General features: G+C 45.6%; 1 protein-coding gene across 1 annotated transcript in view; it reads right to left on the reverse strand.

The window, feature by feature from the left end:
- Nucleotides 1-10,865: 10,865 nt before the first annotated feature.
- MYH13 (myosin heavy chain 13) overlaps nucleotides 10,866-16,571 on the reverse strand; it is a 71,992-nt gene continuing 66,286 nt past the window's right edge. Inside the window, exons 37-41 of the mRNA XM_054459132.2 lie at nucleotides 16,388-16,558; nucleotides 13,359-13,463; nucleotides 13,162-13,257; nucleotides 11,535-11,669; nucleotides 10,866-10,966 (exon numbers count right to left, since the gene is read on the reverse strand). Coding sequence (XP_054315107.2) covers nucleotides 10,952-10,966; nucleotides 11,535-11,669; nucleotides 13,162-13,257; nucleotides 13,359-13,463; nucleotides 16,388-16,558 — 522 coding nt within the window. The 3' untranslated portion in view covers nucleotides 10,866-10,951. The remainder of the gene's footprint in view (nucleotides 10,967-11,534; nucleotides 11,670-13,161; nucleotides 13,258-13,358; nucleotides 13,464-16,387; nucleotides 16,559-16,571) is intronic.

The raw sequence follows: 16,571 nt of genomic DNA on the forward strand, positions 1-16,571 counted from the left end.
CAAACAGTTCAGGAGATGAGCACTTGTTCCTGGACCACGACTTGAGTGGCAGTGCTCCAGATCTGCACTTCTCAAACTTAATGTGGGCACAAGTCACCTGCGGATCCTGTGAAGGATGGGTTCACTACATCTGGGAGGGACCTAAAATTTTGTATTTCTAAGTGCCCACGGGATATTTATGCTACTAGTCCATGGACCACACTTAGAATAGCAAGGTCTAGACTAAAGCAGTGCAGAATACATCTGATATCTTTTCTCATGAGTGTCTACCTAATATTTGAAGCTAATCACCATCCTCCCATTCTCCAAGCTTCTTCTCTAGGCTAAATATGACCAGTTCTCTCAACTCTTCCACATCCGCAATATTTCCAGATCTGCTCCCCACACCATACAGGATGGCCCCATAGATGCTATCTCTTCTCTGCCCCTAAGCCAGTGCCTCCTCTTCTCTTCTCATTCTTCCTCCCCATCCTCCCAGCATTTGTAGCTGTTTTGTTCAGTGTTTCCTGGGCTGGCTCCAGCCCTTGGGGGATTTTCAGATGGCTCAGGCTTCTGGGAAGCTCTTGCAGCTGGAGGAAGGAAATTACCCCAGAATTGGACAGTGGAATGTGCATCTGCCTAACCTGGACTCTTGCCCTGGTGTGCCTCCTGCTCTCACTGATCTCTCAGAGGACCCCTGCCTGCCCCATCTAGAGTCACCTCAATTTGACTCTAGTAACCTGGGCTTTCCTTCCTCCACTCACTCCTTAAAGCATCCTGGGGAACTTAAGGGGAAGGGAGGATAGCATAGAGAGGAGAGAGGGGTTCCTTGTTTGCTCTGGAGAGGGGCTTCTGACGAGGCCAAGACCCTTCACAAGGATGCCCCATCTCCACTAACCCAATGTTTCTTCTTTCATCTCTTAGGACTGCCTAGAGCCAAGCTCACTCCCCGAAAGCCAGTCTTGAGCCAAGGCTTTGTTTTCAGAAGTTCTTATAAAATGTCTTTTCTGGGAAGGCGTGAAGGGATTGAGACAGTCTCACTCATTAACATCTCAGCAAGGATTCATCTGTCAAATTAGTGAATAATTTGTCTAGCCCAGAGGGCATAAAACTCATAGGTAGACAACTTAAAAAAATTATACACAGCTTTACAGAGAAATGAAGACTTAAATAGATTAGAACTTCCATTTCGTTCCCCTGAATGTTGGCTTTTCTGACATGTCCATACATTTCACATGGTTATGATTAGTGTGAGTATATTAATGTAGACTTCTTTCATTTAACTTCTTTTAGTATGCATTAATATATACATCTCAAGGCAGACAAATGTTGGATGTGCTTTTGCCCTTTAACGTGTACATAACCCTCCAAGTAATCCCAGAGTAGCATGGTGGTTATAAACCCAGGCCCCATCACTTACTAGCTGTGTGATGCTGGGCAAATTCTTAACCTCTCTGAGCCCAACCTGTAAAATGAGGATAAAATAAGAACTCACAGCATAGCGGTTTTGTGAGAATTAAATAAGCTGAGGCATGCAAAAACTCCTAAAACACCATCTAGCCCCTCATAAGCACCCAATTAACTTTAGCTGCTCTGATAATAATTATTACTAGTATATTCAGGCAGTCATCTATTTCTAAGCATTTTAGATTATTTGCAGTTATTTCATTATTATAAAAAGGTTGTTGTGAACCTTCATCCTTTCTGGTAGCCATGTAAGGATTGCCTTGTCTACTAGAAGATATTAAGATGATAATGACAATGCCAAGATAATCTGAGAAGAGAATGATTACAATCAGCGAAGGGCTCAGAAAGGAAGCATTTCCTAGGGAAGGGAGAGAGCAAGTGAGGCAGATCAGAATCGAACCAGTCGTGCGGGGGGGACAGTTGATGCACGAGATGAATTTGGGATATCTTTGAGAGGAAGGCAGTTCAAATTCTTGTTATTTATTTCACTATGGTGCTCTCTGTGCTTGGAACAGTTTGATATAGTTTGGCTCTGTGTCCCCACCCAAATTTAATCTTGAATTGTACTCCCATTGTGGGAGGGACCCGGTGGGAGAGAACTGGATCTCGGGGGCAGGTTTCCTCCATACTGTTCTCGTGGTGGTGAATAAGTCTCACGAGATCTGACGCTTTTATCAGGGGTTTCCGCTTTTGCGTCTTCATTCTCTCTTCGCCTGCTGCCGTCCATGTAAGTTGGGACTTGCTCCTCCTTGCCTTCCACCATGATTGTGAGGCTTCCTCAGCCACGTGGAACTGTAAGTCCAATTAAGCCCCTTTCTTTTGTAAATTGCCCACTCTCGGGTATGTCTTTATCAGCAGCATGTAAACAGACTAATACACAGCACCTGGCACATCATAGGTCCTCTGTCAGCTCCTGGTTGAACGGATGAGTTGTCTGCTAGCTTCAGCAGAAGCCGCCAACCTGCTGTGGGCGGCCCTGGGTCCGGATCCCAGCCATGTCCAGATTTTTTAAGTCCAGATGTTTTGTCTGGCGCCACTCGGATCTCTCCTTCCTGAGTCATGGGACGAGAAACTCCTGGCTGGGGGCAGTGGCTCTGAGCAATGGTCTCTTTCTCCTCCTGTCAGCAGTGAGAGGCCTCTCATGGAATTTGGGTCATGGGGGTGGGGGTGGGGAATGATATTCATTAAGGGAACTTGGACTCTCAGCAGGAGTTGAAGGATGAGAGGTGTCTGCTGGGTCTGAGTGCCAGCTGGTTCAACAGCAAGAGAAGAAAGAGATATGGCCTGCATCTTAGAATCTTAGCAGCGCTGCCTCTTTCGTAGGAAAAAGACAAGTGAGGATAAGTACAGAAGAGGGGGAAGTGCCTACTGGCATTCTTAGATAGATTATTTTGGGCGGGGGTGGAGGGCGTTTGCAGCCATCGTGTGGTTTTGTCTACACAATGATCCAATGGGAAGGCATGACCAGCTGAAATTTAAAAGTGAGAAATAGACTCAGTGCAGTCTAGTGAGCCCTCATCATGGAATTCCTTGTCTCTTTCCACACTGTTTCTTCTGGGAATAGGAACTTGACCTAGTAGTGGGAGGGATAAGAAACACCCCTTTTGACTCTCAGTTCATGCAGTCTGGGTGGGGCTGGTTCCACCCAAAGCTTCAGAGGTGGGCTCATGAATCAGATCTGATTCATCAAAGTACCACATCCTCCTATCACCTCCTGACCAGGGGCACATGACCATGCTAGGCAATTAGAGCCAATGAGAATCAGCCCTAGGGTTTTGCTGGAACTATCTTTAGGCTCCTAAGATTTTAAGAGATAGGTTAGAGGTCTGGCCATTTTGTCATCCTAAAGGGGTCACCTTCTTGGGAATAAAGTTAATTCAGAGGAAAGCAGAACTGAGAGAAGGAAAGAGAGAAAGAATTAAGAAATCATCTTAAAACCCAGATCTAACCATGAATCCATGGATCCAGTCAGCCTGAAAATTGACTACCCTTGGAATTTTCATTTAGGTGAACCAATACATTTTCCTTTTTTTTCCCCCCGAAAGACTTGTAGCTGACTTTGTGTTACAGCTGAAGGAATTCTTATCATAGAGTATAGCAGTGAAGTTGAGACTCGGTCAGCATAGTTTACACTTGTCTTTCTGCCTTCCCTCCCTTCCCTGCACTGTGCAGTACGTAAATCCCTAGTCCTGAGAAGATTTCTCAATTTGCTACCTTGTATAAGCTTACCTAGTTGGACTTGTGGGTGGTTAGGAAGAGTGGGTGGCCCTACATATTCCAATATCTTTTTAAATTTTATTTATTTATTTATTTAGAGACAGAGTCTCCCTCTGTCATCCAGGCTGGAGTGCAATGGCACAATCTGCTCACTGCAACCTCCGCCTCCCAGGTTCAAGTGATTCTCCTGCCTCAGGCTCCCGAGTAGCTGGGACGACAGGCGTGTGCCTCCACACCCGGCTAACTTTTGTATTTTTAGTAGAGATGTGGTTTCACCATGTTGGCCAGGCTGGTCTCGAACTCCTGACCTCAGGTGATCCACCTGCCTCGGCCTCCCAAAGTGCTGGGATTACAGGTGTGAGCCACTGCGCCCGGCCTCCAAGTGTTTTATATACAGAGCTGCAGTTGTGTTTTTACTAGGATTTCACTGGGTCCACTCAATAATGTGCTGGTAAACGTTTAACAAAGAAAGGAAAAAACCTGTTCTGCAGTGTTTGCCAATTTCTGTGGTGCAAATATTCCAGCCATGGTTAATCCCAAGCTAACAACATAACAACACTGAATGCAGAGATGGAAAGAGGTACAAAGAGCACATGATTAGATAGTATTTTCACCACACAGATTTAATAGTTGTAGGTAACTACAAGAGATTATAGATACAATGTAGTAGGTAATTAAGAAGTTGTAAGTTTTGACTATTTAGTACCTTTCTTATTAATATAATTTATTTAATTGTAAGTTACATAATTTAATTTTGGTAGCATCTCTGTTTAACACCTGGCTCACAAAATTCCTGAAAATGTTATAATTGGCTCTTCTGAGCTGGAATGAGCTAGTTCTAGGCCACCACTGATCTCACTTAGTGCCCAGGTAGAAATGATGGCTTCTTCAAGAGTTAGGAGTGTAAGCTCTGGCTTGAATTAAAAAAGAGACCTGAAAGTAATCTTAAAAGCTTGATTTTGGTGAAGGTCAGTGCCAAGTTGAAGTGTGCAATGAAACTGAATACATTACTGTCTACTGAATGGAATTTATGACCTGAAGATATTCACAAATAGCTGTGAGACAGCACTCTTACTTCGCATGGTCAGCTGGTCCTGCTCTGTAGAAGGGGCCATAAAGCAGTAAAATAGATGTGTAGGGCAGGAGTCCTGTATCAGGCAAATTGAACCTGCAGAAAACAGATAGCACATCTGTATTAGTCTGTTCCCCCACTGTTACAAAGAACTACCTGAGACAAGGTAATTTATAAAGAGGTTTAGTTGGTTCATGTTTCTGCAGGCTGTACAGGTTCTGGGGAAGCCTCAGGAAACTTACAATCATGGCAGAAGGCAAGGGGAAGCAGACAATGTCTTACATGGCTGGAGCAGGAGGAAAAGAGAGAAGTGGGAGGTGCTACCCGCTTTTAAACAACCAGATCTCATGAGAACTCACTATCACAAGAACAGCGAGGGGGCAAAATCCACCCCCATGATCCAATCACCTCCCATCAGGCCCCTCCTCCAACATTGGGGATTACAATTTGACATGAGATTTGGGCGGGAACACAAATCCAAACCATGTCAACATCCAAATTAGCATAATATGAGGAGTGTTTGAGGAACAGACTCTCTACAAAGGTGTGGGCAGGTATAGAAAAACCAGAGGTAGAGTAGAATTCCAGGTCTATTAACAGGGCTCCATTATCTTCCCTAGGCCTGTGAGGAGGTACAGGCTGGGGGTAGGAGGGACTTGGTTACCAGAACCTGGAGACAGAAGGGTTGGGGGACTGGGATACCTGACATGGAATGGGATTTTAGACTACAGGGAGAGACACGGGGAATAAATACTGCTCTCAATCTCCTCCTTCCCTCTGCTCTTCTAGCCCAGCTCCCCATTGGCTAGGCCCACCCAAAGGCCAGGGCAAGGGATCCCATTGATGTCAACCTCTTGGGGCATTGAGCACGTTGGAGAAAGGTGGAAAGGGTCTCAAGGGTCAAATGGCACCTTGAGTATTCTGCCGTGGAGTGCACGTCCTGTCCTTTGTGTTGGGCTAGGAAAAGGGCCAGGGAACCTTGCTTTTGGAATTGCTATGGGCCACCTTCATCCCAGAAATTTTTAGGGTCTGGTCACCTGTTCCTGCGAAGGGCAGGAGGCTATTTGTGTAGGTATACTGGTTCTCCCCTGGGACCAACACTTCTCTTCCAGCCTGGCATGAGGAGCATGAAGTTTGGGGAGAGACCGTTGGCCATGTCATACTCTTTACTGCCAAGGCCATCACTAGGGACCACTCTTTGTCTGTCCAGTGAGTCTTAGCCCTCTATCTCAAGATTCTGCAAGGTCCTTTTCTGTGGATACTCAGTTGAGGAAGCCCTGGTCTGGGAGCCAAAAGACCTGGGATATCTGATTCTGATGCTATATCTTGAGGGGTTACCAGAACATATCACTAATCTGGATTTTTGTCATTTGCAAAACCAGTGGGCTGTTCCAGATGAACATAATTCCCAGTGACACCTCTGACTCTGAAGAGCGAATCCAAGATTTTATGAGTTTCATCTCCAGGTCATTTGTGTAATGAAAAGCATGCCTTTCCACAGCCAGGAGGTGGCAGCAAAACTCTGTTTTGAAGGGGGCGTTAGGCCAGGGTAGGCACTGCTCTCCAACTCCCTAGAGCTGAAAGTTCAGGTCTGGAGGCTCGGTTTTACTCCTGAATAACAACCACAACAACAATAGCATTATTCTTTTCATTATCGTTAGTAAAACAGAAGCAACAATGCCATCTTCAATTTGGGCAATGCTGTATAGTTGAGGAAACATTTTTGTGCATCGCATGGGAACCTTTTAACAACTGCATCCTGTAGGTAGGTAATGCCAGGACTTTTAGCCCCATGTTGAGGCTCAGGAACATTTCCTGACTTGCCCAAGACCCTCTGGAAAGTATTGATGTGCCAGGATAGGAACCCAGGCTTTCTTGCTTTTGTTCTTGTTCTGTGCACTCCTTATCTTATGGTGTGGAAGACCCAAGGCAAGGTCCCCTCTACCTCCTTTTCCATTTTGCAAGAGAGTAGGAGGGTCCAGAGGTACCCAGCTCAGCCTGAGGACTTAAGACTGGTTTCTAGCTGCCAGATGAAATTTGACATATACATGCTGGGAAAGAAAACTCAGCACACAAACCTCAGCTTCACTCTCTTCTCTTTCTTCTAGTCCCCAGAAAAGAAAAAAGATATGTATCTTTAGTTACTTACCATCAGGGTGTACCTGGTGTTTCTTTTATTCATTCATTAATTCATTCCTTCAATAATCAGAGTTCTGATGAAGTGTAAGACAATGTTATGTACTGTGAAGGATTTAGGAAGGTTCTTTCTCTTCTGACTCAGAGATCTGGGGGTCAGGAGCTGGGATATGGGAGCCAGGTAAGTGCACAGCTTCTTGGGGGTATCTTAATCCTAGAGAGCCCCCACTGAACTGGGAGTTCTTGAGAAGATGGAATTCAGATTTGGTTTTGTTGGCGTGTCAGGCAGAAGTGAATCCACAGGATTTAAAAAATGACCCCCAACTCCATATGTTAACTTCTCAAACCAGAGAAAACACCTTAGAGACACAGCCAAAACCCCAGACTGTTGTCCAACTGAATCCCTGTCTTGTACTCCACCTACCTCCTGGGGCCAGGTTTCAACCCTCCACATCACGATAACAGGTTATCAGAGTGCTTACTGTGTGCCCCACTCTAGACCACCTGCGCTTCTTGCATATTCTTATTTGCTTCTTAAAACAACCCTATAAAGTAAACTGTTACACTCTATTTCACATCTGGGGAAACAGAGGCTTAAAGTCATGAAGTAACTTGCCCAGGGTCTCAAAGCTAGTGAGTGGTAGCAGAATTGGGACCCTGACAGGTTAGGACTCAGGATCCTGACCACCTGTCCTTGCAGAGGGAAAACCCACCAATGTGAGACTGAAGAGCTGCAATCTCATCTCCTCCTCAAACACTGGGCAAGTCATAACTTGTCTGCATCATCTCCAGAAAATGAGGGTATTACACTTGCTTGGTCTTCTAATAGGCTTGTTGGGAGGATGGAATGGAAAAGAGAAAAATGGGCGTGTGACAACTTAGCATCATACAGTGTTGTTCTGTGTGTTCGAAATAATATTATTCTCCCTCCTGACTTTGGATTTTTTTGACTGTGAAGATTGAGGCAATTGAAAAGATCATTTCAGTGGACTCTTTCAGCAATGATGATGGTGATGGTGATGATGGTGATCTTGAGAAGGTGGTGGTGATGATGATGATGGTGATGGTGGTGGTGATGATGATGGTATGATCTTGAGAAGATGATGGTGATGGTGATGATGGTGATGGTGATGATGGTGATCTTGAGAAGGTGGTGGTGATGATGATGGTGATGGTGGTGGTGATGATGATGGTGATGGTGATCTTGAGAAGGTGGTGGTGATGATGATGATGGTGATGGTGGTGGTGATGATGATGGTATGATCTTGAGAAGATGATGGTGATGGTGATGATGGTGATGGTGATGATGGTGATCTTGAGAAGGTGGTGGTGATGATGATGGTGATGGTGGTGGTGATGATGATGATGGTGATGGTGATCTTGAGAAGGTGGTGGTGGTGGTGATGATGATGATGGTGATGATGGTGATCTTGAGAAGATGGTGATGGTGATGATGATGATGGTGATGGTGATTTTAATAGTGATGAAGGTGATGATGGTGATAATGATGATGGTGATGATGATGATGATGATGATGGTGATGATGATAGTCATAATAATGGTAGTGGTGAAGTTAGGGGAAGGTGACCTCAGAATCATTTTCTGCTGCTACCGCTACTGCCAATCCTCCTCAATCTCCAACCCCACTGTGTCAAAGGCATTTGGGGTGGGCTGGTGATGAGATGAAAAGGAGAATCTAGAAGGCCAGAGAGAAGGAATAATCTAAGATGTTAGAGAATAGTGTACTTATCTCAGTGCCTGGTACATAGTAAGCCAGTACTTACTATCAGGTAATAGAAGCTATGAATTTTTAAAACAGTTTTATTAAGATGTAATCATACACCATACAATTTATCTGTTTAAAGTGTAAAATTGAATGGCTTTTAATATATTCACAGTTATGCTGCCACCACCACAATCAATTTTAGAACATCTGTTATCCCAGAAGAAACCCTGTGCCTCTTGCTGTCACCCCAACCCCCTCATCCCTCCTGGAAAAGCTATGATTTGTATTGTTATCTACACCTTACGGAATAAGGAAATTGAGACTAAGCAATGAGAATAACTTGCCCATGGCCACACAGTTGGTATGTGACAGCACTGGGATTCCATCTAGGTCTGCCAGAACGTAAAGCCTGTGCTTCTGTCCACACAGGTCAGTTTGACCAATGAGGAAACTCAGGTTCAGAGAATATATGTGATCAACCCAAGGTCACACAGCTACAGCTATTAAGTGGTCAGGATGAGGCTCACATTTAGTCTTGGCTCCTAATCCACCCATAAGGGTCCTTATTCCATGTTACTGTGCCCCTTCAGGGTAAGCAAATCAACATAATCAGAGTGGATGAGATCCTTAAGATCCAAGAGAGAGATGTGAAACTAGCAGTAGTTTTCTTTTCCACTGGGGAGGGAGAATGGTGCCTGGGTCCAGTCTCGTCCTGGACTTGGAAAATTAACATCTCTTTGGACCCAGCTGCTCCCTTTTCCTTTCGGCCCTGAACAGCCTGAGGAGGCTCCATGCAGGTGGGGAGGAGTTACCCTAGCTGGAAGGAGGAGCAAGGTGGTACCTGAGCCCCTATCCAACCTTTTCTAAAGCATCTGTCTTCCTAGGAGTGAATGAGTTTGACAGTACCTGCTACCTTCTCAGATGTTAAGGGGAACTGTGGGTAGGCATGAGAGAGTTGTACGACAAAGCCTCTAAAAGGGATGGGATAGAAAAGCAGAGTTGCTCCGCGGCCCGCAATTCTAGGATCTCCAGGGTGTAATTTCCACTCTGCCCTAGACAACTATAGTCACAGTGCTTAATCCATCTGGGCCCCAGTGTCCCTATCTGTAAATTCAGAGAGAAAGTGAGGAAGTGAATTGCAAGAATTATGACTTCCTAGGAGGAAAATGCACTACAGTTATCTGAAAGAATCTTTATTTTCCCTCCTTCCCCTCCTTCCTTCCTTCCTTTTGGATGTTTTCAGCTTTATTGAAGTATAATTGACAAAAGGAATTATATATACTTAAGGTATGCAAATTGATGTTTTAATACATGCATACATTATTAACTATAGATAGGCCTGGTGCTGTAGATCTCCAGAATGTATTCATCTTGTATAACTGAAAATGTGTACCCTTTGACAAACATCTTCCCATTTCCTCCTGCTCCCAGCCTCTGGCAACCATTATTCTACTCTTTGCCTCTATGAGTTTGACTATCTTAGATTCCACACAGAAGTGAGGTCATGCAGTGTTTGTCTTTCTGCATCTGGCTTATTTCACTTAGCATAATGTCCCCCAAGTTCACCTATGTTGTCACAAATTACAGGATTTCCTTCTTTTTTATGGCCCAATAGTATTCCCTATAGTATATGAATATGTATATTCAAATTTGCATATATATGTACATTTGCATATATGTACACATTGTGGTGATATATACATATATACAAGCTATATACATATATATGAGATATATACATATATATGTATATACACTTTTTTTATCCATTTATCCATTGATGGACATTTAGTTTGTTTCCACATTGTGGCTATTGTGAACAGTGATGCAATAAACATGGAAGTGTAGATATCTCTTCAGGATCCTGATTCAATTTCCTTTGGATATATGCCCAGTAGTGGGATGGCTGGATCATATTGTAGTTCCATTTTTAAGTTTTTGAAAAACTGCTCTTAGGTTGTACCAATTTGCATTCCCACTAACAGTGCACAAGAGTTCCCTTTTCTCCACATCCTCACCAACACTTTCGTCTTTCTGATAATAGCTATTCTGAGAGATGTAGAGTGATATAGGGTCTTTATTTTTAAATGTTTGTGGAAGCTAGTGATTTACCTGGCCATGGGTTGGATTTCCATGTTTTCTACTTGCAGCAAAGATCCTCCACTTTCACATTCCTTATTTTATATTTACAATAGAGCAGCAAGAATTTAAATATCAGCTTCATAGAAGAGAAATGGACCATGACAATAAATATAGCAGAGCCAGGAATCCGAGTATTTAGGATAATTTATTTCTCATACATTTTCCCTCCACTCTCTCGGAGGTGTCACATGGCAACGAGCATCAGGTGAGCCTCATTCTTCCATCTTCTGTGGGAGAAAAAATAATTGTACGTAGGAAATGAGTCAACTAAATGGGAGACTGAACATCATCTTGAAGTGAAGCAGCTGGAAAATCTGGAACTTCAGAGGAATATTAAGGAATGGCATTGTTTCCCTTTGCACACTGTAAAAGCAAACCAATCTAGCTACTGGCGACAGGACAAATGCCCTGCAAATCAGGGGCTTCATGGGCAGCATCTGTAGCAACAGGGAGAGACAGGGATGACAGTGTCGTGCCTCACTGCTCATTCTCTCAAGAGTCTGGAACCACAGGAGTCTTTGCTAAAACAGTAGCATTTGGGAGTGTGCAACCAGCAGCAGGAAGGAGAGGATCAACAGTCATCTTCCAAGCTCTCCCGGTGTGGTCCATGGGACTCCCCCGGGGCTTGGGATTTCTTGGGAAGAAGCCATACTCAGGTACTTGCTCTTACCTGGCCCCACATCTCAGGTACCTGCCCTTATCTGGCCTCCCACACTCAGGCATTCGCTCTTACGTGGCCCCCGTATTCAATATCTGTTCTTAGCTGGCCCCTACATCTCAGGTACCTGTTCTTACCTGGCTGCCCACGTCTCGGCTCTTGGCCCGAAGCTTGTTGACCTGGGACTCAGCGATGTCCGCCCTCTCCGCAGCCTCCTCTAGCTCATGCTGGACTCTCCGGCATCTGGACAGCTGCGTATTGGCCTGCTCCTCCTGCACAGGAGACAGAGTGGGTATGAGGCTGTAGAGCCCCTCAGTCTGATTATGAGGTGCCCTGTCTCTGAAGGCCTCTGAGGAGTTGAGCAACCAGGGCCCTGGATTCCCTGATGGCAGAGAGGGCAGGTAAGCTTTCTCCAGAGTGTGAGGACAAGGCTCCCAGCTCACGACCATGTGTACTGCCTCGGATCACCCTGCAGGTGCTATTGTCCCTTCTAGGACCTCCACATGTTCCCTTGCATCTCTTCTATATGGTATCTGTTCCATAGAGATCTTTGGGGGAGACCTAAGTCCAGAGCTCTCCCAAGGCACCTAAAGGTATAGAGACCAATGGCCCAAGTCTCCCTCATCCTGTGCCTCTGCCCAGCACCATCTGTCTAAGGCCAGGCCACTGTACTGGTCTATTTGGGGGAATGTCAAGGATTCCTGACTAAGGTGTCCTCCTGGGCACCCTCTAGCCTGCTGATCCTGCTGGGACTATACTCATCCCATGTGCATGAATTGCTCTCAATATTGAACCAGTTCAAATCTGCTTCCCTGAGGTCAGGATTGAACCAACCAGGTTCCAGGGAAGGGAGGAAAAAGAGCAATGGGAGAAGCTCAGTCATTTGTCCAGGGCAGGCTCCCCTAAATTTTGGTCCTCAGAACAGTAGCCCTGAGGGATGCTCTGCATACAATAAGAAGGTTCCAAAGTCAATAAAGTGTGAGAAATGGTATATTCTGGAACCCCTCTTCCACTTTGTAGAGTTGATGACATATCAAACTCTACAACATCTACAAAATCTGAGATATCCTTGAAGTAAAGCAACGAGTGTAACTTTGTTTAACTCAGATTTTCCCAAACGATTTCTTTTCTATAAAAGAATAAGCTCCTCCCCACGGCAGCCCCACCTTCCTGCTATTAACATCCCTCAGAACCAGTGTCCTCAGAAGACACTCTGGGAAACACTGATTTCAGCCCATTCCATTTCTTTCCTATTGATTTCACCTATTTGATCAAAGGGTGGATCAAAAAGGATGGGATGGAGTGGAGGGAGTTAGGGAGGGCTGAGGAGGGCTGGAGATGCCTAGGAGGTTGGGCTGCAGTGGGATGGTGGGAATTAGGATGAGGTATCTCAGGTCAGGTCATGGGAGCAGGAATGGCTTTGAGGGTAGGCTGGGGTGGTTTGGGAGAGTCCGGGAGATCCAACGCCAGCAGGGTAGGCTAACATGCTCTAGGGGGTGTCAAGTGAGTCACGGTGGGCAGGATGAAGGGGATGGAGGGGACTGGCTGAGTAGGGTGAGGCAAGAGGGCACAGAGATGGTGAAGGTCGTGAAGGCTTAACATGGAGCAGGAGAGGAAGAGGGCAGGTGTCTCTGTGTTTATAGCCTGCAAATGCAAACTCAGGCCTGAGGCTCAGGAGACTTTACCAACCAGGATGGCGGGGACACCCAGGATGCCCCAGGGACTGTCTGTCTGTGGGCACTGCCGGGGACCTCCTGTGCTCACCGCCTCCTCAGCCTGCCTCTTGTAAGACTTCACTTTGGCCTGCAGCTTGTCCACCAGGTCCTGGAGCCTGAGGATATTCTTGCGGTCCTCCTCAGCCTGCAAACAGAGTACACACGGCAGGGGCCCGCAAACCTATGGCCACTTCTGATGGGGCTTGGTCCATACAGCATTCACTGAGGAGGTTTTGGGACCTCTACCTGGTAAGTCATCTCCTTGACTTTGCGTTCGTACTTGTGGGCTCCCTTCAGGGCTTCAGCTCCCCTCTTCTGTTCCACATCAAGCTCATTTTCCAACTCCCGCACCTGGGTAGGATGAAAGGAACACAGAATTCAAATCTCCTCTCCTAGGCTTCTCTCATGGACTCATGGGCCAATCATTCTAGAGTGAACTCAAGATCCCCCAATGGTCATTGAAAAGTCAGGAAAACAACAGATGCTGGAGACGATGTGGAGAAATAGGAACACTTTTACACTGTTGGTGGGAGTGTAAATTAGTTCAACCATTGTGGAAGACAGTGGGGCGATTCCTCAAGGATGTAGAGCTAGAAATACCATTTGACCCAGCAATCCCATTATTGGGTATATTCCCAAAGGATTATAAATCATTCTATAAAGATACGTGCACACGTATGTTTACTGAGGCACTGTTCACAATAGCAAAGTCTTGGAACCAACCCAAATGCCCATAAATGATAGACTGGATAGAAAAAAATATGGCACATATACACCATGGAATACTATGCAGCCATAAAAAAGGATGAGTTCATGTCCTTTGCAGGGACATGGATAAAGCTGGAAACCATCATTCTCAGCAAACTAACACAGGAACAGAAAACCAAACACCACATGTTCTCACTCATAAGTGGGAGCTGAACAATGAGAACACATGGACACACACCGGGACCTGTCAGGGGGCAGGGGGCTAGGGGAGGGATAGCATTAGGAGTAATACCTAATGTAAATGATGGGTTGACAGGTGCAGCAAACCAACATAGCACATTATACCTATGTAACAAACCTGCACATTCTGCACATGTACCCCAGAACTTAAAGTAAAAAAAAAAAAAAAAAAGATCCCCTAATGGGATTTTGCCAAGATGTCTCCTCCTAGGTCTCAGGAGCCACATTTTATTGACAATGCAGGTGCTCTGTGCAAGTGAGAATAAGATGCCCTCATTGGGCAGAGGCAGCCTCAGGTGCACAGAGCATAGCTGGTGGGTCAGGCTTTGCTCAGATGTCCCCTTTTGTGGAGCCAGGTCATTTGGCAAGGACAGCAAAAGCTAACCTGACTTATCCTTGCAGGTGAAACCTGCCCAGCTGTTCATGGTGGCCCTGATTACAGATCAAGTAAGGCAGCAGGGATCATGAAGAGAACCTGGGCCAGGAGTAGTCAAAGCACTCTCCACGCCCACTTGATAGACCCAAAGCAAGTCAGTCGCCACCACTGAGCATGAGTTTCTGCATATTTAGGATGGAGATAATATTTCCTACCCAGCTACCCAGCCTACCTCAAATGTGGAGATCGAATTAAAGTATATGAAAGTGTTGTTAGAATGACAAAGCACTACACAGGTGTTGTTAATTTCACAGTTGCTTCTGCCTTTCCTGAAGTCTTGAGGGGAAAGGGCAGCCACTGAGGACATAAGTCACCAGCTGTGGTCCCAACTCCACAATCCAGAGATTGAAGCCAGGGAGGGGCAGCAGCCAGCTGCATGCTCCACTCCACTGGGAATCCCAGTGGCTGCAGAGCAGTGGCGACTCTGGGCTTGGAGACTCACTACATCAACCTTGAAAACTACCAATGGGATGGGCTTACTCTGGGTGCTGTTCCCAAAACCTCCCCACCCTCCACCTCCTGGACCCAGGAAATGTCTTCCATCAGGTTCTACAAAACATTTGTTTTCCTGGGAATTCTTTCTAGGCTTCTGTAAGGTTTATGGAAGTCACATAACTGGGCAGGGGATGGGAGGACAGTCAAGGTGCCTCACCAAGGGAGGGGAAGGGTGGCCGAGGGCTCCCTGCTAACTCAGGAATCAAAGTATGGCAGAAGGTGTCATGAGATCTAATCCTTTTCCTATAGGAAGGATCCATGAGAAGAACAGGCCTAAACTCATTGTAGTGGAATAGGACTGGGGATAATTGAAAATAAACATTAAAGAATTTTGGGGGAAGTTCTAACTTCCCTGGTGTTTACTTTTGTTATTCAAAAAGTCTATGGCCTTGTTGTTTTTAGCACCCCCCTAAAAAAATTCCTTTCACATTTAATGGGACCATGTGCCTGGGGAGGATATCCTCGGGTGGTTTGCATAAAGAATGACAGTATTTGGAGGCTTTCCTGCTGGGAAAAGTTGTCTCCTTCTCTTTTCCTCCTCCTCATCCTCCTTTCCTCCCACTCTTTCATTTCCTGTCTCCCTGGGACAAGAGACATTCGAACAGCCTCCTCCGCAGAGCCCTCCTCCAAAATGTCAACCGCTAATGCAGCCCATTTTAAAATGATTGAAATAAACCACATGGGTCTAAAAGGAAAAGCAAGGCAGACAGGAAACAAAGGGAACAGTCAGCAAAGAAACTGAACAATAACTGCAGGATACGCTCCAGATAAAGAAAGAGCAGGATGTCCAGGTGTTGGGGGGTTGAACTCTTCTGGTGCATCAACCTAAAGGAAGAAGCCCTGATTGCCCTCTTTTGGGGCTGGAGCAAGAGACATACCTGTGCCAGAATTGCAGCCTGCACTGACAGATGAGAAAAGCTGGGGAGGGAAGGAAACCTGAGATGGGGAGAAAACGGAAACTGCAGATTTTATGTAGGATGGGCCGTGTTGATCAAAGTGAAGCTTAGTCCAAAATGTAAATGCATCAAAATGAGTAATTTTATGACTGTAAAGTATATGTTAATAGCTTTTTCCATGTATGTGTGTGCATCTGAATCTACATAGCAAATGGAATGTGAACATTAACACACATCACTATATTACATTTACTGAGGTGTGAGCATACCAAAATAGATGTGTGTGTGTGTGTGTGTGTGTGTGTGTGTGTGTTGGGGCATAGGAACAGGTGAAACAGAAAGAGGTGAGAAATGAGGCTCACAGGGAATTTTTCAAGCAGTCCTGAAACTGAATTTGCAATCTATTCATTCAGTGGCCTTTTCCCACCATCTCAGTTTCTGGACTGTGGTTCTGTCCGAGGCTGTCACTTTCAGAGTAAGAGTCCTCTCAAACACTCTACCCGGTTCTCCAGTTTCTGGATCTGCTTCTTCCCGCCCTTCAGCGCCAGCTGCTCAGCCTCATCTAGACGGTGCTGCAGGTCCTTCACCGTCTGCTCCAGGTTCTTCTTCATCCGCTCCAGGTGGGCGCTGGTGTCCTGTTCCTTCTTTAGCTCCTCAGCCATCATGGCAGCCTGGTTAAGTTCA

The sequence above is a fragment of the Pongo pygmaeus genome, chromosome 19 (assembly GCF_028885625.2).
Source record: "Pongo pygmaeus isolate AG05252 chromosome 19, NHGRI_mPonPyg2-v2.0_pri, whole genome shotgun sequence".
In the NCBI taxonomy this organism is placed as follows: Eukaryota; Metazoa; Chordata; class Mammalia; order Primates; family Hominidae; genus Pongo; species Pongo pygmaeus.